This window comes from Lissotriton helveticus, chromosome 9 (genome assembly GCF_964261635.1).
Source record: "Lissotriton helveticus chromosome 9, aLisHel1.1, whole genome shotgun sequence".
Lineage (NCBI taxonomy): Eukaryota > Metazoa > Chordata > Amphibia > Caudata > Salamandridae > Lissotriton > Lissotriton helveticus.
This window is the reverse complement of record NC_136070.1, coordinates 230602610-230629890: the sequence shown is the minus strand read 5'-3', so window position 1 is coordinate 230629890 and position 27281 is coordinate 230602610. Positions and strand designations below refer to the sequence as shown.

At 47.0% G+C, this 27281-nt stretch overlaps 1 protein-coding gene across 1 annotated transcript in view; it reads right to left on the bottom strand.

Moving 5' to 3' along the window:
- PLEKHG3 (pleckstrin homology and RhoGEF domain containing G3) overlaps window positions 1-27281 on the bottom strand; it is a 203415-nt gene that overhangs the window by 110752 nt on the left and 65382 nt on the right. Inside the window, exons 5-6 of the mRNA XM_078662284.1 lie at window positions 24172-24218; window positions 5605-5755 (exon numbers count right to left, since the gene is read on the bottom strand). Coding sequence (XP_078518410.1) covers window positions 5605-5755; window positions 24172-24218 — 198 coding nt within the window. The remainder of the gene's footprint in view (window positions 1-5604; window positions 5756-24171; window positions 24219-27281) is intronic.

The window sequence follows — 27281 nt, the reverse complement described above, 5'->3', positions numbered from 1 at the left end:
GCACTGTAAAAACAATGCATAATAAAAGCGAAAATCGCTACATTCTTAACGCTCAATTAGGCGGAAATCTTGCCGTGGATCGGCAATTGCAACCTAATCATAGGTTGCAAATTCTCAGGACAAGAAGCACAAATAAATGACCGAACAAACAAATTTTCACCTAGACAAAATAAAAATGTTTTTTTCACCATATACATCTTTAGAACTTTCTACTCAGTACAATTCAACAGAATTTTCTTAAATACATTTTTCTGGAACAGTTTATCATGCAACACATGAAAATCAACGTTAATTCTTTTGCTTCTAGCCCAAATGAGAGGCAAGTTCCTCCCCTATATTCAACCCTTTGGGGGCCCTGGTCTCTAAGTCTATAATATATCTGGATTCAAGTCGTCTTAATACCTGCAATCTATTGCCCCCTCTTGGGTTTTCAGCAACTTGGTCCAGACAAAAATATCTCAAAAGATTTCTATCACTTTGATGTTTTATGGCAAAATGCCGTGCTACTGGGTAAGCGAAGTCTTTATTGGCAATTGCCCGCATATGTTCCAATATCCGTAATTTAACAGGATTGATGGTACTACCCACGTACCTAAGTGGACAAGGGCAAACCAAACAATAAACTGCATGGTCTGTGTGGCAAGACATAAATGTAGTTATCTTTTTGCCACCTTTACAGCCTGTGACATCATATGCTAGAGTTCTTTTACTGCCTGAACAGGCTTTGCATTTTCCACAGGGGAAGAAACCTTTTGCGTCTTTCAGAGTTCCTAGTTGTTTCTCCTGAGGTGGTAACTAACTATGTACCATTTCATCGCGTAACGATCTTGCCCTTCTGAAGGTTATTAAAGGTGCAACCGGGATGTCAGGACCCACAATTGGGTCGGACTTGAGGATGTGCCAATGTTTAGACAAGATAGATCTAAGTTTATAAGAGTCTGCAGCAAATGGTGTAATCATGCGAAATTGAGCATCTTTGGTAGAGACTATCTTCTTATCTACAAACAGGGTACTCCGAGGTATCTTTCTAACTTTGTTTAAAGCTTCCTGAAGCAAAACCTCATTATAACCTCTGTTACGGAATCTCTCTATACTGCCCATGGCAGCATGTTCAAAATCCTCATTCTGTGTACAATTGCGTTTTAGTCGTAAAAATTCACCGTATGGAATATTGGTGATGAGTTTACGGGAATGACTGCTGGTAGCATGTAAAATGCTATTCCCAGCAGTTGGTTTACGATACAATTGGTGGTTGTTTTTTGTAACGACTTTAAATGTGTGGAACTTTGATAATATTTCACCTCGACATTTTGTGTAGAATGAATCAACTTAAAGATGGCGTGTAATATACTTGTGAATGTTTTAGTCCCCTGTTTGTGTTAATGAAACTGCTAAACATAGATAAGGGTGCCATACTTTACGTTCCAACTGTTAACACTGACGAAGGGATTCCATTCCCGAAACGCGTCTGAATAAACCTTTTTGCTGAAAATATCTGCTGCTGCCTCTGAGAGTGCTGGTTTTTCCTGTAACCCGGCTGGGTATGTTTTGGAAATCGGAGCTGGTATTTGTTAACGCGAGCACCATCGCGTTACCGAGCACCCGCCTTCAGAGTGACTCGCATGTTTGGTGCTTTTGGAGCTATGATATATATATATATATATATATATATATATATTTATATATATAAGGTAGTTATAGTTAGGACCTATTTTCCATAGGAAATCCACAACATTCTATTCCCAATATCTTTGGCGCCGGTTGACGAATGTTCGTGAAAATTTCAAAACTCGTGGGGCGCTCCAGTCCGCTCCTATCTTGAAAGTTTCGGGGTGATTCGGCAAGCGTGGGGCCGAGAAAAAAGGGGGGTCCCAAAACGTGTTTTCCCCATGCAATTTCCCATAGGGAACTTTAGACACGGCTACAGCCCGAACTGCTGAACGTAATTACACCAAATTTGGCAAAAAGGTAGCCCTTGGTTCAGAAAGATCCTTTTTGTTAAATGGTGTAAATCCGTTCAGTAGTTGCTGAGAAAATCTAAATTAAAAAAGTTTCAATATCTATGGCCGCAGAGGATCCGCGCACCCTCCCGATCACGAGCTGCATGCTAATTGGCTGTCAACACTCCAAACCAGGAAGTGTTGGCAGCCATCTTGTGCCTCAGTAGAACCGAGGCACAAGAAATCAGTCAAACAAAGGCGAGAAAAGGGGGCTGGGTAGAAACACCCTGACCCTCTAGGCCGGCTTCAGAGAGCGCCTATCAAGGAGTGAGGTGCTGGATTCCCAGCAATAAAGGGAACCGTTTCTAACAACTTACGCTATGTGGGAATCCCTTAACACTGTGGACTCTCTCTGAGGGGAATCTGAGACTCCAGGGCAGGAATGCTGGATCCCTCCCCAACAAGGGTAGAGGAGTACTTTGGCAAGGGGCACATTCAAAGGAGGCCAATTAAGACCTATACCGCTATGTGTGAATCCCTGAACACTGTGGACTCTCTCAGAGGGGAATCTGAGACTCCAGGGCAGGAAAGCTGGATCCCTACCCAACAAGGGGAGACGAGGGCTTTGGCAAGGGGCATATTTATGGAGGCCAATTAGGAACTGTAGGGTGGAGGGGGAGGACCTATCGAGCAGAAAGGGGGAAATGAGAGTAGGGACGCTGGTACCGACGCCTACTGTCGAAGGGCAGCTAATGAAGAGGAGGTGGTAAAAAAACAAGAAAATAGTATGTGTAGTCTGCCGAACAGAATGTAGCTAACTCAAAATCAGATATCTACAAGATCTAAAATGGGAGGTGAGGCAGTAAAAAGCAAGTTAAAAGGGTGAAAGAGCATAGGCAGAATAAGGAGATCACAGAAGCATTGGAGACAAATGAGTGCAGAGGGAAAGGGAAGATGTTTGCCCTGGGGGAAAGTTTGGTCGCCATATTATGGTCAAGGAAGGTACAGGCAATCTCAACAGGGACGGTCACCGTGGGTGCTGGAAAGACCCAGGGAGACAGCGAGCTGACAAGAGTATTGGTAAGAAACAAAAATTTAACAGATTATGCAAAGGAAAGAAGCAGTGTGGCACAATATGCATCATAATATTAAACATGAGGATAATTGGGAGGGGGGATTGGACATGACATAAGAAGAGTGGGGGGAGCATATATGGCATAACATAAGAGGAGGTGGGGAGCATAGGTAACAGCAATATTCATTTGGTGATGCGTAGTTCAGTGGAGAGGGAAGACGATCAAAACATAGTCCCGGTGGGGCCGGAGGTACGGTCCAGGTCACAAGAAGGCGGATGGCCCCAGAAGCACATTAATTTTATTTTGAATCTGGGCTGGGAAAAAAGGCTTATTGCTTACTGGGTCAACCAGCAATTATTTAATATTTCTCACTTTGTGGTAGCAGTACGGATGGGTAAACCCTTTCACCCAAAGGCAGAATTCGAGGCACCCTTTGGGACTTCAGGTTCAGTGTATAATGTATGCCACTTTGTGGCACAGTACAGATGTTGGATGTTCTGTGTTGCCTGACTGGCCGGCACTCAGTTAGAGCCAAATGCCATATAGAATATGACTTATTACAACGCGAGTTATTACATCGCGTGGCATTACAACGCAGACGTTACAACAGCGTTGTTACTACGCAATGCCATTACTATGCAAGTCATTACATCGACTTGCATAGATGGCACGCTGACTTTAGAAATCTATCATTTACTACTCTAACTCTAGCCTAAGTAACAGTAAGGAAGGTGTTGGAGTAGTAAACTATACTATTCCTAATGTTAGCACGCCATCTACTGCAAGTCGATGTAATGACTTGTGTAGTATTGGCTTTGCATGGTAACAACGCGGTCGTTGAAAAAAACGTGTTTTAATGGCATTGCGGTGTGATGACCGCGATGTAAAGGTCGTCTCACACCACATCACCTGAAACATTTGTCATTTTCTGTCCGGGACTGTTGTGACGTGTCTGCGGGGGAACCTCCGCGTGGTGGGGAGAGTGGCCGATTGTGGTATAATGCAATGTTCTGAAACTCTACCCATCAGTTAGGTCTCATTCCAGCCAAATTGCATTCTCACTAGACTTTGTGTAGCTATCCCTTCCTAGTCACAGTCATGGGGAAAAGTAGCCAGAAAGGAATTTGTCTATCCTTTACAGTTTAAACTAGGAAATGAGAGGGCCTCTATGTTTTAAATTCTGGAAAATAACAGCATCACATGGTAGGTCAGAAACACACCCAAATTTACTCCATATACCATTTCAATGACAATGGGAGTTTGCACCCAAAAAGTGAGCCTAGCCTGCACAGAAGGGCACTGATAAAACAAAGATTTATGGCGGTTTCTTAAAGCCTTCCGACAAGGGAAACTAGTGCAGTTTTAATAAATGCCACGGCTATTACAAAACTTGAAACCAAATATTTTTTTACACATGTGAAGGGGCCACAGTTTTTGTTGGGGAGGAGAAGGAATTAGTTTAAGAATTAACATATACATTTAAATACAACATTTTCAGCAACTCTAATTTTACTTCACAATGATCCACTCCTCTCCTTGATGGAAGTTAGTATTTTGTAAATTCATCTTCAAGTACTTGTGTGACAAAAAAATATTCTACAGCTTTGGAAAACTAGATAGAAACCTAATGTGCATACGTGTTTGAATGACATACCAAGGCTTGCATCGACAAGCATGTACACCAGATGGATTATTTTGACAAATGTGTTTCCCCTTTGATTCAAGCAAAATTAGCATGGTGTATCAAGTGCACACTTCTGTGTTTTTTTGTTCTGAGCTATGGGGTGTATGTCTATTATAGATTAGGATAAAAAAATGGAACGCATATTAAGTATTTTTTGTTTTAGTATATACTATTAGTCTACATGTGCATTATATTCAACATTATCTTTTTTTTAAATGTGGTTTTACTCTCTACATATATATATATACTTTTTTTAATGGGTACAGTATTGCGTTTCCTTATTATGTGTCATGAAAGCAGGAAGTTAGCTAAAAAAGAAATGAACCTGTACTGGGGCATATGGGCAGAAATATCCCTAAAATGCAAGTGTCATAGGAACGAAAATCAAAGTAAAGAGGACTGCGGTCAGACAGTTCTTTTTAGGTCCAGCCTAGCAGACACTTCCTTATTGTTTTTATTAAATTTGTTTAGAGGTTTCTGAGCGAAAAGTATTTGATAAATAAACCAAGCATTTATAAAGGTTAAAAAACATTACTTTACTGAGCGGTTTTGAAATACCATAAGATAGAAGATTTCTTTTCCTCCAGTATTTTGAAATATCTTTCTCTATTACTTTTTTAAACACTGCTTTACAGACAAACATTAGCAAAGCCAACACCTCGGCACTCGCATGACAAAGGTGAGACGTATTGGATTTGCCAATGGTAGTTTACTCAATGAAGCTGACTGGGGCTTATTTCATACAGTGAGTAGTAAATATAAAGTACATTTATAATACATTTTCTAGGATCCTCCTCTCCACAGAAATGGGCATTCAAACACTGCTGAAGTAGGTCTAAATGGAAAACAGAAATATTCCGTGAGAGAAATCTATATAGGTCTTAAACGGGAGATAGATCTTTACCTGGAGAAGAAGATGATACTTGAGGATCCTTTGCACCGGCTTCAGAAGGTAGGAACCCAGTGGAAGGGAATGCTTCAACATTTCTTGCCTGTCACGGAAGAACTTGGCCAACCGGATGCTCCTCATACATTCCGTTAGAGCTGCAACAGAGCTGGAAAGCGACAAGGTCAGATGAGAAGAGACTCAGTTGGGAATGACTAACCGCTTTATGTAGATACTGTATACAAGAGAACAAGTGAAGGCACTGTGTACAGCCTGAATGAATGTGACAGAGGAAGGTGAATTTGAGGAGAGATTTCAGTAGAAATGTTCAGAGTATGCAGAGGGGGAGGCAGAAGCAAATAAAGTCAAAATACCACGGACATCTGCATCAGATAGGAATACGGATCCTATACAGTCCAAGTCATTAAAACAATATAATTCAGTACTAAAGCTCATCTTAAGGGACTGACTCCTGATTGCCATAGACATCTCCTAAAGATGAAAGGAGGCCCCTAATAATGAGAGATAGTCAGACTCAACAGAGCACCAGACTGGATAAGATCTGTCCCTCGTGATGACCACATGATGCAAGTAGGAGAAGTGAGGGGACTTGGGTATGGACACTGAAAGGGATAGAAAGGCTTTCCATCTCCAACAATGTAACCAAGATACGTCTGCAGCAGAATCATTAAAGGGAAGAGTACTGAATCACGCTTTAGATCCATGTGAGTTTTAAGCCAACATATCAGAGGAAAATTACATGAAAAGAACAATACTTTAGGCAGCTTTCTGGACATCCTTTGTAAATAAATGTCAACCATTGCTGATAAAATGCCACCAATGGGCATCGCACAGACAAAGGGGCTGCATAAAATGTATATAAAAAAAACTGTGCTTTCAGAAATGTACAGAAAAGCAATGTTGTTGGTACTAGAAGGGACATGGCTTACAGGTATGTAAGCGGAATGAAGACCGAAAAACAAGCAGGCTGAAGAAAAATAGATAAATAAGGAGTGGCTCTGGAGAAGAAGACAAACAAGATTGGAAGAAACAAGGAGGTGGGAGGAGAGGACTCTGGCATATTAAAGGTGTCAATGCTAGATTGAGAGAAGGTGAGAACATTTGAAATGCTGAGAATGTTTGAAAAGCAGGGGCTGGTGGTATGTGTGTGTACAGACAATGCTGACTGATGGATAGCTTCTCTTACAGAGAGGCTGCATGTAGGAGGGCTCATAATTAAGGCTCATAAGGTTTCTTTTTCTTTTTACTGATTGTAACACTTTATCTGTATTTATTCTTTAAAATGGAATAAAATGAAATGTAGTTTATTTTTTAGTGTTTCTAAATGCTGTGGCTCATGGCTGCCAGGTCATTGCTGCACATATCGGCAGCATATGGAGAAGAAGGGATGAGAATTCCTAATGAGGGTCAGACAGCAGTGGACGTGCATATGCTAGTATCCTAACGCTACTAATAGAGTTTTCAGTATTATTACATTGTATGCACTATTTAGAAGACTACATTCCTACAGACATTTAAGTGCCTGTACATCAATCAGATAAGTAAATGTGAAACTATTCTAGATTTTCCAATGTCTAAAAATAGGAATACGATTCTTGATCAATATAATGAAGGGAACAAACTAAAAATAAGGGTAAGACACGAAAATGTCATACACATGCATATCATAACACCAGAACCCTTACTGGCATTTATGAGGTCACAATGGGACCAGGCCTCTTTACCTAATCTGACAGAAAGGGGTCAGTGTATTGTTCTGGATATGACAATTGCGGGCGGATGAAGCGAGCCAGCTTAGTCGTGACCTGGAAAAGCTAACTAATTATGTACTCTTCATTGTGTGCAATAGGTATGAATTTAGAGAACAGGTATTTATCGTTCATTTCCTGTTTGAAAGGTGATTCTATTAACACGTTATTAAGTAGGGAATGGAAATATACTCTTTTACCCCACATATGGCATTACGTCAGGTGAGTGTGACTTATGGGACATTTTGTTCCGTTCGCTTCCAAAACTTTTATTCTGAGACTAGCAAACCTACTCGATCAGCCCCTGTCCCCACTATAAGAGAAATTCTCCGTTCTAACATCGTTTTGTATATTAGTGTATACGTTTTTGCACAGTTTCTATTATTTATTTTTACTTGTGCATTATTAACCATATGAATATTATGAATCTACACGCAAATTCACAAATATACACTGACATGATGCCTCTGCCTTTGAAATTGTTTTGATGTCACCTGTAAAGTGCATTTTCTTTGGCTGATGCTCTCAAAGCCTCAACTAGGCCTCAATGTCAACATACAAAATGGATGTCACATTCACTGTTTATCAGTTCTGCTGCACCCAGTCAAGCAAAGTCGTGTTTGTTACTTTGTAATTGACACTGTTCTCGAAGTGGGTGCAGTATTGTATCTTTCTTCAAGGTTCTTCAGCGTGCACGTGGGATTGCATTCATTCATAACGGTTCACTGTTATGTACTCCCGGTGGGAGGGGCCGGGCTAGTGTCCCAGCATTCTTCTGACCTTTTTTTCTGTCGGGAGATGGTTATCTCCACATAGTAATGAATGGGACGAGGACATAAGGGACCTGGGGGTAATATTCAGTAGTGGGTTAGTGCTTTCAGCCTTACCACTGTATGTCGTTCCAGAACTCTGTGATATGACTTCCTGGCATTGTATTCTTTTGCTCACACCACGATTAACCTGCACTTCTCCAATACTAGCATATACCGATTTTGCTGCTCATTGGGATTTGAACTATTCCTGATTTTTTGCCATTTACTCTAATATCCTATTACTAGGATCCTTCATGGAAATGGCTTTATGCGTTTGCACTTGGATTATCCTGTGTAATAATTTGAAAATTAATAAACAGTTTTATCATTCAGAGAAGACCAATGTTTTTTGTTGAGTGTAGAAAGGGGAGGCATTAAAATGATTGAAGACCATCGCTTTAAAAGGGTAGATAAAATCTTCTAGTTCATTGAAAATAGTAAACAGCTTGAAGATGTGGGCTACACCAACCAGTAAAAAATGGGAAAGCACCGTAAAACTAGGGGGTGTGTGCGCAGGTCTTCTTCCTAATTGAAGCAATGCATTTTAAGATAGTAAAGCGGATGACAGTAAGCACCAGTGAATTCATTTGAAGAAGACTGCATTAAAGCAGGGTAATTGCAACGTGTTGCGCAGCCCCACTGCAAAAGGGGCAACTGTTGATGTTCAGAGAGGTACGAGGTGCTGTCAAGGATGACCACCCTGCAGTTTATTTTTAGGATTTGTGGAACCATCAGCATTTGCCAATGTGTTTGACACAAAAGAGGTTTTAAAAGGCAAAACTTAACATTAAAACAGTGTTTTGTAAAGGTCTCGTGGAATATCCCTATTGCGCTCCACTCCCCTTTTAACTTTCCTCAAACAACCCCAAATCCACTGCATATGCTTGGCTCATTTGCAAAAACTTCAGAAATTCGCTCAGACTTGGTTAATATTTCTAGGATATCTCCAGCATATCGATATGAAATTTTACCTCAGTTGCTAACAATATTGCACATTTTGTGACAAACTATCAGCAGTTCCCTCATTTGAGAGAGGCTTAGCCTTATTAACAGTCACACATGAACACAGAGGCACTGGTTGTAGTGCAAAGTCTCAAGTTAGAACATAGAAAGATGCTTTGGGCGCATCTTAGGGTTCACTGTTTTGGTTTCAATGGGCAACGAGTTAGATTTTCCAAAAAAGAGATTTTGCAAAGAGCTACTATTAAAGTGATGCACCTGCCACTGGCCAGGTGGCTGTTATCACTGGACTGTAAAAAAAAAAAAAAAGTAGGTCTTGACGATACACAAAAAGGTGACAAATTCCTAAGTGGCCTTCAAACACAGGGAGAGATTGTGCACACAATTGTGCATCCTTGACCAAGAAGGTAGAGCAGCCAGCTCTTCTCTTCTGGACACTCAAAATCTTGAGACCTCGTAAGGTAGCAGAGCAGAGTTGTTTTGATAAGAAAGAGGTTGAAAGTTTACCCACTATGAGGGCAGGACCAAACCAAGAAAGACATTTGTACCTACCGTACATAGAAACAAAAATGCAATCCATTCTTGCAATGTAAGCCAGTGTAACAAATGTCCCACCATGGAGATACGATCACTGACTTGTGTACCCAAGTACATAAGATGCACAGTTTTTATGCAGTAAGCATGATTTAGATTTTTGGACTAAGTCAACTTTGGTACAGGGAATGTGAGGCAACAGTAGAGCCATTACACCTTGGACTCTGTATAAATTTGGTTAAAGCGAAAATCTTTTTTAGATTCTACAGATGAAGTATGTCAGTCTTAACAGTTTTGTAGACTTGCAGTGCTATACATAATTGAGCAATCATCACCAAATCATGGTTCTTCAACCTTGAACTCTACAGCAGGTATGTACTAGCGGTAAGGCCAGATGTCAGTCAACCAACAGTGAGGGTAACCCCACCAACACCAATATATTACATCTTACTGGGGCTGGCTCAGACTCATGAATACACCAATATTCAGGAGGAGTTAATTTAAGAGACTGTTAACCTTTGCTAGTTCAACATGTCTGCTGCGGGTTCAAACAGGAAAGATATTATTACATCACGCACCTCACAAATGTTGCTCCCTCTTTGTTAAAAGACGCCTGAGAGACATGGAGATCAGAGACCTCTTGTCTCCAGGCGGAGTCCCGGCTTCATATCAACCATCTGGAGCTGAGGGCCATCCACTTAGCATTGAAAGCCTTCCTTCCATTTATCCATCGAGGGGAGGCTGGCACAGGTGCTCACGGACAACAATACCAACCAACACGTGGTACTGCAACATGAAGGGTGGTGTGACCACCCCAACCAAGAAGTGATGCATTGGCAACCACGGTCATCTCTGGATAGGGAAAGGAGAGGGGGTCGCCACTGACCCAACTACAGTCTAGTAACAACCACTGCAGATCTTTAGCAGTCCCCTCTGAAATCTGAACAAGGTCGAAGATGTTACCTTGATGATGGGCCCACTGGGGACATTCAAGCAGCAGGAGGCAGAAGGCCATCAGTCCTAGCAGCCTCCGAGTCGGCCTCACTGAAATCTAGGGCCGAGTCTGAACGATTGAGATCATAGCCTGAATGTCCTGGACACTTTCCTGCGGAAAAAGCACAAAAACGAACAGTGTCCAGAATGGCTCCAATGAAGGGGAGCATCTGAAAAAGGGTGAGTTGTGACTTCAGCATGTTGATACTGATCCGTAATGATAACACAGGTTCGCCTTAGTCTGGATGTGGTTGACAACTGTTTGGAGTGAGCCCGCCTTCAACAACCAGTATTCGAGGTAGGAGAAGACTGGCACCCCTGACCTCTAAAGATGTGCTGCGACCACTGCCATCACTTTTGAGGACACCAGAGGGTAGCCCAGCAAACTGAAAATGCTCCTGTCCTACCACAAACTGCAGGTAGCATGATGGGTTTGAGGGACAGGTATACAGAAATAGGCGGCTTGCAGGTCCAACACAACAAATCAGTCTCCAGGGTCGAGGGCAGAGAAGACCTGGGTCAGTGAGAGCATTTAAAATGTTTCCTTCAGGAGGAAGGCCTTGACAGTGTGAAGGTCTAACATTGACCAAAAGCCTCTGTCCTTCTTGGACACCAGAAAGTAGTGGGAATACCAACCTCGTCCTACTTTGGCCACTGGCACCCTCTCGATACCCCTTTGGCCAAAAGGGTTTGAACTTCCTGTCGCTAAGTAGGAAAATGGTCCTCTGTCAGTCATTGGAGGGGATGGCAGAATGTGCTGCGGTGCGAAAAGGAATGGTAAGGCCCAACCCTTCTGAAAAATTTGCAGGACTTGCCTGTTGGAAGTTATGCCCTACTAAACCGCCAAGAACTTAACTCCTGCCTCCTACCAGTTGTCTGTGCTGCACTAAGGATACGCTAAAGGAGTCTGGCAGGTAAGGGTGGTAGTAGACTGGATGGCTTGTTGAGTTTGACTGAGGCAGCAGTGTGCACCATGGCCGTGAAACTGCTGAGCACAATGCTGGGATTGGCTTGGCTGATGGTATAAGGTACCTCTGCTGAAGCAATGATAGGAACGCTAGGGCTGATTTGGCTGATGAGGGGTGGCAGATAAGTCCAGGGAAAGTGCCGTAGCCCTGCTCGCCTTGAACCGCTCGAGAGCAGAGTCGGTCTTGTTCTCAATAGGCAAGTCCCATCGAACAGCATGTCCACAAGGGATGACTGGACATTGCCTGACAAACCAGTGGACTGCAGTCAAGTGTGGAGGCAAATGACAACATTGGTGCCCATGGCCCACCCACTGGAATCAGTGGTGGCCAAGCCACACCGAATTGTGAACCTGACACATCATTGCTGTCCTATATGGCGTGGGTGAGGACAAGTTCAGAGATCATGAGGGACACCTGGGAGGTCTTGAGCCACTGAGTCCCAAAGGGTGTGAGAATAGTGCCCCAGCAGGCAGCTGACATTAACAGACCTGAGCAGCAAAAAGGTTGATGAAGACTCTCTTACCAAACGTCTCTACCTATTTCGACTACCTATCAGGGGTGGTAGTCCAAAAGGTGTTGGGATTGGTTTTGCTTGCACATATCTACACCATCAAGCTTTCAGGTGAGGGGTGTTGAGATAAATACTGGCTCGCAGCAGGGGAGGGGTGTCGTGCAATCTGGCAGTTGCCAAGGGGGCCAGAGCAAGGTTTGGCCTAAGCCCTCAAAAAGGTGTCCATAAGGGCCTCATTAAATGGCAAAAGAGGCTCAGTAGATGTCTGCCCCGGCTGAAGAACCTCCGTAAGTACTATGGTTTTAACCTCCAATGTGAGGAGCCGGAGCTCAAAGACTTCAGTCAAACTACACATAACCATGGGGAACAAAGCACTCTCCTTAGGGACCGGGCCAGGGGGTGACTGGCAGTGCGGACTCAAGGAAAGTATCAAGGCACGCAACCTCCTTCAGGTCAGCATACCAATTCTCTTCATGGTAAGGTTGGCCGTTCTCATCACCCCCATCATAATCGTGAGCTGAATCCATGTAGAACAAGGAATGCATGGTGTGCTCAAACAGAGGAAATAAGCCTCAACAGCAGTCAGGCATGTCTTCGATCAAGGTCGAACGGACACTGACTAGAAGTCTGAGAGAACAATTGGGGTCTCGTCTTCCAGAGAAGACTTAGTCTGCATCTGCATTGATTTGCTGGCAACCGGTGTGGCACGAGGAGCCGGAAGTGGAGTCATTGGGCTCGGAGGGTCAACTGGCGCCAAGGGTAAACGTGCTGGCAAGTAACACAGATGAAGAACCTCTTGGTTTCGTCGGACCGGTAGCACGCCAGAGGATGTCAGCAAGGATCCAAAGAGTCGGAGCATGATCTCCGGATCCTTGTCTGGTGGTACAGAAAGAAAAGAACATCAGCGCACAGGAGTGGTGGCTATATAGGCTCCGAGTGTCATTTCGGGGTGGAACAGCATCAGTGTGTACCCTACTAGCGCACAGAGGTACTTCTGAAATGTTTCCCGATCCAGTGTGACGCCTGGGGAATATTCAAAAGGTGAGGAATCTGCAGCTAGAAGTCACAATAAGATATCTACTTTATTATTATTATTATTATTATAATTACAGACGATGTAATGAATATGTTGCAGATATAAATATGCTCATAAATGTTGTATAGAAAAATTATAATTCAGATGAAGTGTGTTGCAATTGAGAACATTTTCGTTTAACACAATAAAAACAGCTGAATCGGCTTGAGATTCCCCTCAGGAGGCACAGGTTTAAAGGCTCTTTTAGAGGAACAAAAGTGTAAGGAGGGACAGACTGAAAGTGTGCAAATATATAATGAATGAAAGTCAGGTAAATGAGATGGACAGGCAGCAGGTACGGGCACACATCGGCTTATAAAAGAAATAATAATCCTCCTCGGCTAATGCTCGCTTTATATAAAATCTAGAATACATAGTTGACTGTGCAGTTTTTTACTGGCAGTATATAATTGGAGTTTCTAATGCAATCACTGGTGGACCCAGCAAGATGTAGCACAGTGTGTTAGAGAAGGGGGAACTAGCACACAGGGATCTTTTATTAGCTCAATCAGAATACAGACTTAGTGGATGGGGTGGTACTCTGGTTGGGTGAGGGTGCAAGTTCAGGTCATCAGATTAGGATAAAGCATGAAAGAATATATATATTTTTTTTTTGAAAATTTCTTTATTAGCAGGAGAAATGTAGTTATAGTAAGCAGTGCATAGCATTTCAGTACATGAGTCACATATTTGCATCATATGTTCGCACTGACAGGATATACACATTTTTCATTTTCCATTATGATACTACAACACCCAAACGAAACTCCCCCCACCCTCTCCCTCCCCCCTTCAGGCACTTCCTATTCATATTTATAGCAGCCCGTGGTGACGGACAGTCTTACATGTATATACAGCGCGTGTTGTAGTATCCCTGCTGTATGCGTGCTAGTGGTATGTGGGGTTAGACACTGTCATGTTAGCGCCGTTCGTGTCTGTGCACCTGTAGGTTCGTGCGAAGGGTCCCACCTATTGGCGAGCGCCGTATAAGTGTCAGTCTATGAGGCGGAGCCCAAGTCCACAGTGTGTTCTGATTCTGAATCGTTCCCCGACTCAAAGGACCCCAGCAAAGCATTCCAGTCTAGGGAAATGGGGTGTTTCCTAAGCCCTCTGCGTTCTTCGTGCTGCAACGTCGTACTTTCAGCCTTTCCCCACCTCACTAGCTCTGCCCTCCACATCTCAGGGTCTGGTGGCTTGGGGGACTTCCACCTCATGGTGATCGCACGCTTCGCTAAAATCATGGCTAAGTCTGTGAACCGTGTGCCTACGCTCTTCCTCCGCTCCACAGGGCCCAGTCCCAGGAGGGCATATTCCAATGTGTTGTATGGTTTGGAAGGGACTAGTCTGGCCAGGTCAGACTGTACCGTGGTCCAGTAGTACCCCAGCTTAGGGCAAGCCCACAGCATGTGAGCCAGTCGGGCATCCTCCCCCCCACATCTTGGGCATGTATCAGGAGTGTCTGGGAACATAGTGTGCAGGCGGTGAGGCGTCAGATATGCTCGGTGGAGGAGCATGAGCTGTATGAATTTAAACTTCTGGTTCCTCGAGACCTTTTTGGGGTATTTCAAAATCCTGTCCCACTCCTTATCTCTGAGCGTTCTCCCAATGTCGTGTTCCCACTTATCTCGTAACGATTGCAGCGAGATGGCCCTGCCCTCTCTTACACCATGCGTTATCCACCTGGTCAGGTGGCTGCCAGCCCCCATTAGATATTGCATCGTGATTAGTGGGTTCGTGGGTGGCTCCGTCCCGTCAGGGGCCCATGCCTGTGCTATGTAACATTTCACATGTGCGTGCAGCAAGAACGACCTCCCAGGTGAGTGGTGTGTAATGCAAAAGTCTTCAAATGTCATCATCTTTCCATCATTAAAGAAGTCCCCCACCTGTGTCATGAAAGAATATATTTAAATCTGTAAAATACTACGGAAGTGTGATATTGATAAAATATGGAGAAGCGTCATTTGCATTTTCTCTGAAAAAGTTATGTTTTTTAACCTTCAATTTCATAGACATAAATAATGCATAGTCTCCTTTCCTCCCACACACCCACCATCTGTAATGCATTGTTCTTTAGTTCTCTGTGGAAAACAGAACGCCCTTGTATTTAAACTTCCGGTGGGAGGGCATTTCCACAGCTCCAAGTAAACAAAGGAGGAGCTCAAACGAAAATAAATCAGCCCCACCCCCAGCCAGGCTGCTGCATGCAGCGGCTTGAAAGCACTTTGTTTGACGCTAATTGGAAGAGACTGCCAGTGAGCAGGCGTGTTAGTGCTGGGACTAGGCTGGGCCATGAGGTTTTTTTTTTTTTTTTTTTCTTCTTTTTTTTTTTTTCAAAAGTGTTTTTATTGAAATTCTTAACAGGCATATAGTAAGACATCTCTGTGAGAAAAGTAAACTCAGAGCGTACAGTGCGGGCGGGACAGACAAGCATGTCTTCCCTTGTGCAGCAGGTGAAGCAAGGAAGGTATGCCCAATTAGCGATGCAATGTCATGCTTGGAAGAGCAAAAGATTGACATAAGGAAAACAACACGAACCAAAAACCCCCACCCCTCCCCCACAAAATCCCCCCTCCCTCCACCCCGACCAGTGTGCCCATGAAGGTCAGTGACACCTGCATTGAGTCGCGGGAGCATGACGAGGCCATGAGTAGTAGAGTCACCGGGAGTCATCGGTGGTGCTAGTGAGACGCAAAACCCTAAGATACTTGGGGCAGGTGATTTCATTGAACTCCTTGGATAAGAGGGTCAGCAAGGGGAGCCATGTCTTGCGAAAGGCGTCTGTGGAGCTGGTGAGAGTGGCATGGATACGCTCCATCCCAAGGGTGAACCACAGTTTGTGGAGCCATCCCGTGTGCGTAGGTTTAGTCGTAGTGCCCCATAGTGACAAGATGTGTTGTGTGGCTGCCTGCATAGCGATGCCCATCTGTCGGCCGCGTAGTGATTTGAGGGGAAACATTAAAGCATTAGGCAGGCCCAACACGGTGTACGCTGGGAATCTCGGGACTTCAGTTTCGAAAGTGGAGTCTATGTCATCCAGGACCTGTTTCCAAAAGTCTCCCAGCTCGGGGCACCCCCAGAGGATGTGAGTCAAGGTACCACATTCCCCGCACCCTCTCCAGCAAAGGTCGCTGCGCTTCGGGTTTCCCTGGTGTAATCGGACTGGAGTAAGGTGCCAATATATGGCGAGTTTAACTGCAGTTTCTCTCGCTTTGGTGTTTCGTGTAGTGTGTGAGGCTCTATGGTAGATGTATCCCCATTCTTTGGATGACAAGGTCCTCCCAAGTTCAGCCTCCCAGCGCCGTTGACCAGGTGATTTAGCCTGGGAGGGTGAAGGGGCAAGCATTTTATAGAGTTCGGAGACGAGGCGCTTATCTGTGGTCTTAGTAAGCAGCCACTTCTCGAAGTCCGTCATGGGGCGGCCCACTAGGGTAATGACGTTCGGGTCTGTGAGCCAGTGTCGGAGCTGGAGGTATTGGAAGAAGTGGGGGTGTTCTATCCCGTATCCTTGTTTAATGTCGTCGAAGGAAAGGAATCCGTTCAGGTCAAAAAGATGTCCCGCAGCTCGGCACGCCGAGCCCCGCCATTGAGAAAATGCACCTGGGCCCTCACCTGGGGGGAAGTCAGGGTTGTCCAGAAGGGGAGTGAGAGGGGAAGGGAAAGTAGTCAGTCCGCGTTTGAGCGCTACCCGATTCCACACCTGTAGGGTCGTGCGAGTGATTGGGGACCGTGACATATATTTGGGCCTGTGGTGTTTGGCCAGGAATGGAACCCGCCACAGCGGCGTCTGAGCCATAGCTCTATCTTGGAAGAGCCATCTCTTCTCCGATTCGGGTCTGTACCACTCCACCAGGTACCGGAGTTGGGATGCCTGGAAGTACCGCGCCAAGTCCGGGATTCCGAGACCGCCCTCATCCATGCTCCTGTATGCAAGCAGTTTGTGAAGTCGGGCTCTCTTCCCCTCCCAAATAAAGCCAGACAGTAAGTCTTGTAAGGTTTTCAACGTGCCCGCAGGGGGCACAATGGGAATTGTTTGAAACAAATATAAAATCCGCGGCAGGACTGACATTTTTATAGCCGCCACCCTCCCCAGCAGAGAAAGAGGTTGTTTGGACAATCTCGCCAGGTCTGAGCGGATCCGGGTGACGAGAGTTGCGTAATTAGTGGAGACCGTGAGGTCGGTTGAGGGAGTCAGGGTGATTCCTAGGTATGGTACCCGGTCGACCACCTGTAGGCCGCTGTGGTGACCCAATGTCGGGGCCTGCGGGCGCGCATTTTTGCCTAGAGGTAAGATGAGGGATTTTGCGATATTAATGCGGAAGCCTGAAACAGCCCCAAACGAGTCAAGTTCCTCCATGAAGGCAGGCACAGAAGTAGCAGGGCTGTGTAGAGTGGCTATGACATCGTCCGCGTATAAACTGATAGGATGGGGTTCGCGCCCGAAGTCGATGCCCTCTATCCTTGGGTTGTCGCGGACTCTCTGCGCTAGAGGCTCGATATACATCGCGAATAGGAGGGGGGGAGAGGGGGCACCCCTGCCTGGTACCTCGTTGGATCTCAAACGGGGGCGAGCGCAGGCTCCCCAGGCGAACCGTGGCCTGTGGATGATGATAGCAGCCCGCTATGCGCGAGCAAAAACGGTCACTGAGACCGAACCGGCGGAGTACGAGTTGTAAATAATCCCAGTTCACGCGATCGAACGCTTTCTCCGCGTCGATGGCAAGAAGCGCAGAGTCCGAAGCTCGAGAATGCGTCTTGTCAATAAGGTGGAGCACCCGTTTAGTATTGTCTGCACACTGGCGGCCTGGAACAAAGCCAGATTGGTCTGGTTCCAAAAGACCAGGAAGGCACGGGCCAAGGCGGGCGGCAAGGATGCCTGAAAAAAGCTTCAGGTCTAGGTTCAGTAACGAGATTGGGCGGAACGCAGAGCAGTGCGTGGGTTTCTTCCCGGGTTTAGGAAGCACTAACACTTCAGCGGCTAGCATGTCCGGAGGTATGGCAGCCGCCCCTTCGAAAGAGTTGAAGAGGCGAGCAAGCACCGGGGCCAAACGCCGATTGAAGAGCTTATAGAAGCCCGCTGAGAAGCCATCCGGTCCTGGGGATTTAAGGGGGCGCAGACGAGAGATGGCAGCTAAGACTTCTTCCTGGCTTATGGGGGCATCGAGAGCTTCCGCAGTAGATTCAGGGATCGCTGTGATAGCCACAGTATTTAGGTACGCTTCAATATCCCCGGACGGGACTTCCTCCCCCCCGTACAGGGAAGCGTAGTATGAACGAAACGCCTCGGCCACTTGGGCATCGTCTGTGAGCACTTCACCATTGGCGCCAACCAAAGAGGTGAGTTTGGCCCGTTGGGTCTTGGCCCTTAGAGCACTGGCCAGTAGACGCCCCGTTTTGTTCCCTCCGACATAATAAGTATGCCGTAGGCGGAGAGCCGCAAACTCCGCCCTGTCTGTATCCAGACTGGCGAGTTGGGCCCGAGCAGCTTTTAGCTGTTTCCACACTCGAGGGGCACACGTGCGACTATGTGCCCGTTCCAGCTCCGCCACCCGCGCCGTAAGTTCCTCTCTCTTGCTTTTGCGGTCTTTAGCTTCCGCAGCCGAAATAGCTATGAGCTCGCCCCGCACGACCGCTTTCAGAGCCCCCCAAAGAGCCGTCGCTGAGATGCCCGGTGTATCGTTGGTAGATAGGTAAGTGTCTATGCATTCCCCAATACGTTTAGTGACATCAGGGCGCTGTAGCAAGGGTTCGCGGAGGCGCCATGGGCCTCGGGGGCGACGGGGTGCGCGGAGAGCGAGGGAGAGTTCCACCGCGTCATGGTCAGTGAGGGCTGCGGGTGTGATGGTAATGTCCTCAAGGGTTGTAAGGAGGTCTGAAGAACCCAGGAAGTGATCAAGCCTGGCGTAGGTGTGGTGCACATGCGAGTAGAACGTGAATTGTGAGGCAGTCGGATGACGTGCCCTCCAGAGGTCTACCAAGCCCCTTTCGGATAGCCAATCATGCCCGGCAGTTGACAAGGCCCCAACGTCCCCGTAGCGGTGGCCAGACCGATCGGCATGTGTATCCATAACAATGTTAAAGTCCCCGCCCAGGAGTAGGGGTGTGTGTGGTGTCTGGAGGGCTTCGGAAATGGCGCCTTTTAAGAAGGCCTCTTGACCTGTGTTTGGAGCGTACAGGGTGCCGATCGTGAGCGTTGTGTCACCCACGGTGAGAGTGTATGCCAGGAGGCGGCCTTTGATTTCCCCCACCTTGTTACCCACCCTCCCTCTAAATGAGCTAGAGATTAGGATCGCAACCCCGGCATTCTTTGTTGGAAGGGAGGAAAAGAATTGTTGCAGGAAGGCTCGCGAGCGCATTCTGTGCCAGTCCTTCTGGAGGAGACGCGTCTCTTGTAGCAGGCAAATAGCGGCTTCAGAGTTTTCCAAGTAAGAGAGAACAGCTCTCCTCTTGATCGGGTTGTTGAGCCCCTTCACATTAAGCGTTATAATCTTAAGGGTGTTGTCTGTCATCGCGCAGGGGGTGTGTGATGCAGTGCTGGTTGGGCCATAGGCACGTCAAAGGAGCACGTGGCGGTTCTCGGTGAATAGTGTATGGTATGGTCCCTGTTTGTGTCTAGGTATGAGCCATTTGTGTGGGTGAATACTCCAAGTCGGCACATGCATCTTGGTGAGGGGTCTCTTCGCGCGAAAGCTGAAGTAGCGTGGCACACTGGTCCCCACCCTGGATCCCTCCCTAACCCAACATCCCTCCCAGAAACAGCCCGCAGCCACCAAAGTATGCAACGTAGCACATGCAAATAAGGACAGTAGTAGGCCGCGGCGTAATAACAAAACCCCAAACCCAGTTCCCCCCCACCCAAACCCAACAAAATGGAAACCTGTAGTCCCAATCCCGTCAAGGCACACAGGATTGTGGTTAAGAACAATGAAGGGGTCATTTCCGATGGCAGCTTCACCGGGCCCCCCGCCCGAACCGCCAGCCGTCAGGGCTGAGCGGGTGCGATACACAATCTCCAAAGCAAGAGTCAGTATCACTCTGGGGAAGAGGTCTCCCTGATCACCTCTGCCACCGCAGTCTCACGCTCCCGGGAAATGACAGAGGCATCGGGCCTGAAGCGCTGAGGAGGGGATCGTCTGCGGCTTACAGTCTGCCAACCCCCTCTGGAGGAGCCCTGCAAGCTCTTGAAAACCGGTTCAGCATCTACTTGGTCAAGACCCAGGAGATCACAAGTGTCTTTAAGAGATCGTAGCTGTTGTAGCCGTCCGTTCCATTTGAATATGATTCGAAAGGGATGCCCCCAAGAATATGAGATTTCTTTTCCCCGCAGGAAGTCCGTGACTGGCTTGAAGTCCTTCCTTTTCTGGAGAGTCGTGGCGGAAAGATCTTGGTATAGGGCAATGGGATGGCCTCGAAACTGGATGGGCTGAGCTCTCCGGGCTTCCCGGAGGATCCGTTCTTTAAGCGGGAAGTCCGGAAGGAAGGCCAAGATGTCCGGCGGTGGGGCTGGGGCTCTGCGAGGCAGTCCTACGCGATGTGCCCTGTCAATGCGGATGTGGAAATCTTCTGCCTCTCCCAGAATGCTCCTGAAGAGGGCCTGCAGGTACGCGGTGACATCAGCCCCCTCGTCTTTCTGAGGGACCCCCCGGACCCGTATGTTGTTCCGTCTGGAACGGTTTTCCAGGTCCTCCGTATGGGCCTGGAGGTCAAGGTGCTGGTCCGTGAGTCGCAGGACTTCTTGCTGGAGCAGTTCGATCTCGGAGCTCCTGGCTTGATCAGCCTCCTCGACTGCGACCACCCGTTCGCCGAGGTCCTCCACATCCCGCCGGAGTTCCTTCACTTCCCCCGCCACCTCCTGTTGCAGGGATTTGAAATCGTCCCGTAGCGAGTTGAAGAGCGTCTCCAGAAAGGCTTTGGTGATGGGCATTTGGTCATCCGTGGTCGCCGATGATGCCTTCCCGGTCCCAGGGGACGGCGGGTCTTTGCCAGGCTTGGGCTGCGATTTAGCCAACAGTTCAGGGAGAGTTTGCGATCCCTTTTTGCCTCTTTGTCCTGCCATGGCGCGTGAGGGAATACGGCCCCGACAGGCAGTTGGATAGTGGAGCGCGTGTACTAAGAGGGACCAGTGAGGAGGCAGACGGGGAGTGGGGGGTATGGCAGTGTCCAGGCGGCTGTAGACGTCTGCGCACGGGCAGGGACCGATGTCTTCAGATGACCGCAAGCCCAGGGGGGGGGGGAGAGGCAAGGTGGTAGCCTCCGCCCGACCGGCGAGAGACCGCAATGAGTGGAGGGCGGCTCACCCCCCCAGAGAGGCGCTCCAAAGGTATCAGTTAGGATTCTGCAGTGGGGGCCCACAGGGATGTCCGTACGCCGGGGACTCGGTTGTGCCCCCCGAGCTCTTCCACTCCCTTCCCCACTCTCCTCACCTGTGGTGGGTCGGCGTGCTCAGGGACTTCGGTCGCCAGGCCAGGTCAGCTGTGTCGCCACCGGTTGCCGGAAAACCAGGGGGGCAGTGTCCAGGGCCCCTTCAGTTGCGGGGCCTGCCGGGGCTCAGGTCGGCTCTCGGCGAGAATTCCAGGCAGGTGGGGGAGTGAGCTAGGCCCGAAGCCGAGGCCTCGATTTGCACAGCCGCCGGGCCGCTCGCTGGGTTGCTTGGGCGGCAGCCTCCGCCTCAGGCGACGTGCGTGGCAGCCTGGAATGCAGTCGAGGAGGTCCGCTGCAGAAGGGGTGGGCCGGCGTCCTGCCGGAACTGCTGCCGGCTCGATGCACAGGCCCTCTCGCGGTACGCGAGTAGGCCAGAAGCCGGGGTCTTGCGTAGTCCGCCGCCGGATCAGGGCGGCCCGGGCAGAAGTGCTGGTGCAGCGGCAAGCCCCCAGGGCCCGAGCGGGCGGCAGCGGGGCTCAGCGAAGCCTCGCCGGATGTCCAGGAGTGTCCCCACCACACAGGGGGGCAGCGAGCCGCTGGTGGCCGCCAAAGGGACCCCCTCCGGTCCAGCGGCGCAGCCGCTGCACAATGGCGCCAAATCCGGGTTCCGGCGGCTCTCTCGCAGCAGGCGCAATGGGCGTCCGTCTCTCGGTTGGCCGAGCACCGGCGGTTGATTCTTCCGACCTCCGGGTGCCAATGAACGGAGAATTGCGGCTATGTTAGGCGATATGGCGGGATCGGGCAGGGAGCTCCGGAGACCTGCGTCCGATCACGCCGCCATCTTAGACACGCCCCCCCGGCCATGAGGTTTTGTTGAAATTATTAACAGAATACACTTTTATAGCATCCCAACTTGGTGTAAACGAAAAAGAGGCTTCTGCATGTAGGGCTGGTCTATGCTATTCACTGTGTCAAGTGTAGATGCAAGTTAGTTAGACGTTTGTAATGGAAATTCCTAGATATTAGTTTTACTCAGAATATCAAGCACTGTTCTGACCCATTCTAGAAATACAACAGAAGGAATCCATTGCAAATACACTTGGGGAGTCATGCTGTGAGGCAGTGAGGCTGGCTCCATCAGGGGACACTGTGGACCATACAGTGGCTGGAGTGTATGTTATGTCTGGTATTAAGGCTCTGGGATGACTTAGATCTTTTCTTATATGAACAACCCAGCAACTCAAGATTGGGAGTTTTGTGTCCTCAGTTCTGTCTTTGACTTTTGGGGTCTTGCAGTTGTGCCTTAGAATTTTTGGGTTTTACAAGGTTCAGCTCTGCCCGCTCCTCTTCGATCTGATATATACTCCGCTTCTAACCTTGGTCATCCTGACGGACCACCCTTAATATTCAGCTATGGTGGAAAGTTGGTTATGTGTGGGACAGAATGGGTGTGTGACAACTAGTTGTTACTAAATTCTGACAAACTTAAAGTTGTGCCTTTGGGCTGCTCTCATTGGTCTGCCATTCCCTTTTGGGTGGTGGTAGGGATGATCGGAGAGGTGTGGCGCCACGGCCAGGGTGACTGACTTCGGAATCTGGGGATCAGGGTTCGATCCCCGGGGCCGGCGGCAGATTAGTCCAGCACCATGTGACTCTGGGCAATAGCTTGCTTAATCTTCCCGATGGCCCCCAGCGCCTAGAGACCCTAATGGGTGATGGTTCGCGCTTTACAAATGTGGATTATTATTATTATTATGGGAAACGTTGACCAGTGTATATGAACAACCCAGGCCAACTTCAGAAAAAGTTAGAAGGGCTTCAAAGCCGAGTCCCACGTTTTATCTTTGTGACAAATACATCTGAGCATGTGTCAGATGGGACAGGGTTGTGCACCGCTGAGACTCGGTCACTGACCGCTCAGCTTGTCTTTCCTATGACGATACATCGAATGAATACTCCGCTGTAGGAAAAGAAATGCAAGTGGAAATTGGTGCACCATATCAGACACAAACTAGAACATTTAAAACAGGAACAAACATTAAATTCTCACAATCTCGTGCTAAAATCTGAAACAGTGTCTAGAGACAAGCACAGAATGAAAGAATCTGCACTAGAAAAGAGGACCATTCACCGAGCAGAACAAACTGCATGAGAGCCACGATTACGGAGTACACTCCTGGCTGTCGTTTTACATTTCTTCATTCTTTGCATAAAGCTTAATAATGCAGTCTGTCAGACAGAATAAAAACGTTTGAATCCTTAAAAGGCGGCATAGAATGTATTTGAAACTAAGGTTCATGAAATTACGGCTATTTATCACAGATAAAAATCAGATGAAAGTCTAATAAAATTGTGACAAATTAAAAACGTACATTTCTCTACGTAAAAACATGCCAGAACGTGCACACAACATTTAAACAGTTTACAAAAATCATAAACATGTCCAGTACATTAGGGCTTTCCCGTGTGTCTGCCTGCGCCTCTTTCGCTCCTGTTGAAACAGGTTAGTATCATCCACACCCTTCCTCTCGTTTGCTTTTGTGTATAATATTTTCTTAAACTTCTTGGTAATAGCATTGATTAGTCACTTTTATATCTTACTTACTTTGGATAGTTGGTGCAGTACTGGGTGTAAATATCGAAGTATTGGCTCTGCAAGCAAAGAGCAAAAACAACATTTTAATAACATGGCCTGAAAATGCAGTCTGTATTAAAGAACCTGGCACTCTAGCTGGGAAGCGAAATAAGCTGCATGACACACAACCTTTTTTGTACAAATCCTATATTCACGTAGAACCACTACAATCGCTGTCAACACTCTTAAAAACCTCCTTTTAGTTCTAGGTGCAGCAGTGTTCAACTCTAACTCTGGAGTTGAAGAAAGAATCAGATCTTTTACCCATTCACAAGCTCCACAGTTAACTTGGCCAGTCAAGCAGGGAGCCTTTGATCTTCTTGTGCGGTTGGTGATGTGGAGAACGCCAGAGTATTTCTTAGTAGGGTAAATGTTGTTCCATAAACATGTACTATGGATTTGTGAGTCTGTGGATGTGCATTGTGCAAAGTACCGATGAAACCTTCACCAGTACGGAGATGAGAAGGCTGTTCCTTTGTTTCTCAGTGCAAAGTGTTAATTCCAATGGCCATTCCATGAAGGCATGACACTAGGGGAATGAGAAGCAAGAGATTAAGGATGAGTGACAAGCAAGAGATTAAGGATGCCCTTAGATGCCAAATCTATACAAATTCTATTAAACTTCAGGATCCGCTCTCCACCCGAGACCTTATGGAGCCTTAAAATATAATTGGGCAGTACAAACAGGGAAATTCGCATTTATGATTCGTATGTACATGCATATTTCTGACGTGTGATATTTTCGTAACATTATACTGCATGGTAAATTGATTAATTACCATTGATAAGGGATTATAGACAATAATGATCCTAAAGAAAGCCCAATGACCCAGATGGGCAGTGAGTAAGGCTGAAACGTGTAGACCGGCGATGTTTGGGTCATAATGTATCCCGAACAACCAACGTCGCATTTTTAAACCTGTTTTTAATCATGCCAAAGGTACTCACAATAAAGAATAGATTAGAGGAATCTGCAGGCAATTTTAACTGTAGATCCCTTTAGAACAAGTGCTCTGCTTACAAAGTGCGCTGAGCCCACCCACTCACTCTAGGTGTAGTGGGTGAGGATCAGATGATCAAGCATGCCATGGGTGGTACCGGTGGGTGAGGATCCTTATAAATCAAAAAATTCTTCAAGTCCCACATTTAACCACGCTACACGGGACGTATAATGTAGGATAACCCTCTTTTTTAGATAGAATTCCATGAAGGCGTCCATCACATATGTGACTGACTGTATCCCACAGTTACCAGGCATGTTCAACACTTCCAACTTGGGAGAGTCGGATATATTCACAAAGTGGATGAAAAGAACGCTGAAGCCCTCTCAGATCTTTGAATAATCCAGTCACGCTCAATAAATTAAACTAACACCCATTTCTGGGATACCACATGGCTGTTCAAATTAAGGTTGTGGTTAAGGTGTTATGGGCCAGTTGAACTAAACCATTTTGCAGTCGCAAGTCCTGTGATTTCCGAAATCTGAGTTTTGCGAATGGCAAAATGGTGTTTAGCCAGGTACTAAACCTTTTGCAAGTCAAAAAAACTTTTCCAACTTGCCATGGGGGTTTTGCAAATCATTCTGATTGAACTCCAACTAATTGCAATGACCTAGATTAATGGTTTATGACTACTACAACCACGGTCACAAACCACTAGAACGTTAACGACTCCTCATAGGGGGAGTACACAGATTTACAAAGGGGGGCTGGCGTTGGCAGCCTCGGGTAGAGCGGGCAGTTGTCCAAAAGGAACACTTTCTTTCTTCAAAGCAGCACTTGCCCCTTCAATGGAGGCTATCTTTTCTTTAAGTTTTCCTTTTGGAAATGCAGAGACTGAGGTCTGCGGTCTTTTGCAGGGCTTCAGCCCTGCATTCACAGTCAATTATTTAAAGGGGGGGTGGGTATGTGAAGGCAAAATCAGGTCTACCTAATTAATATTAATTAGGCAGGTCATATGTAACACTCAAGGAATCGGAATCTTGCAATCTCGCTGATTAGTAGATAGGTTTAATAGCAAAACTACAGGCAGCTGGCAATAAGTCGCTGCACAATTTGCACCCTCTATTTGCAACCCTTCTGTACGTACATTAGGCCTTTACATGTTTACCTTTTGATCTTGATAACACGAGTGATAAACAACAAAGGAGACTGAGTTAGCTGATAAGATGAAGACAAAATACGAGTCTGTGTGCTCCGCATAGTTTGGTTGAGCTTTGCATGTGCCTGGAGGACACACATGCAGGGGAAGAAGAGATCAGATGAGTGTACTTATGCTCACACTTGGTATTTTTCAATTCCTCATTAAAGTAAAAACCACAATCGAATCAAGGGACTCGAGTGGTGTAAAGTCTTTGGCTACTGGCACTCCAGATCTGCCCTTGCTGGTTAGGAGAAAGGCTTCAAATGAAACAAGCTGAATTTTGCACACGCTAGTCGAATCGTGGATTTTCATGAAATGCTCTTGTGTCTCAGTTAAATAAATAAATACGTGCCACTTTATTGAGTGGTTAAACACTAGCTGTTAAACCACCAAGTGACAATTCAGGTGATTGTGTAAACTGCAACCTGTGGTCACCACAGGCACTCTTCTCAGGGGAGGGAGTAAACATGTTAATTCAACTGCAGAGACTCTCCCGGTTGGTGGGTGTCTCATCAAGTGCGGTTTAGAAGGCTAGAACAGAAGCTTCTCTTTGGTACAATCGCGGTGTGGAGTCGGATGCAAGCCTCCTTACAGAGGGGGCCACTCGTTTCTTTCTGGCCTTGTATACAATACTATTGTAAGGCTGGGTGTCGTGTGGCGGCTTTCCGCTGTCCCGGGCGCCACAGGACGCATGCAGGCATCAGGATACTCACTTCCGGCCGGAAGTGGTGTCCCGGTCTAGTCCTCCACCACAACGTCTTCACCAAGCACTTCCGGGGGAACACGCTTAAAATGCGTGAAGCCCGCCGGATCGGTGCTTCTGATACTTCGACGTCTGCTGGGCTGAAGCGCGGCTGCTGGGGAGTTCCGGTCTTCTGCCGCTCTACTGGAGGGACGGCTACTTCGAGTCACGGTAACGCTTCCTTTCCTCACGCGTT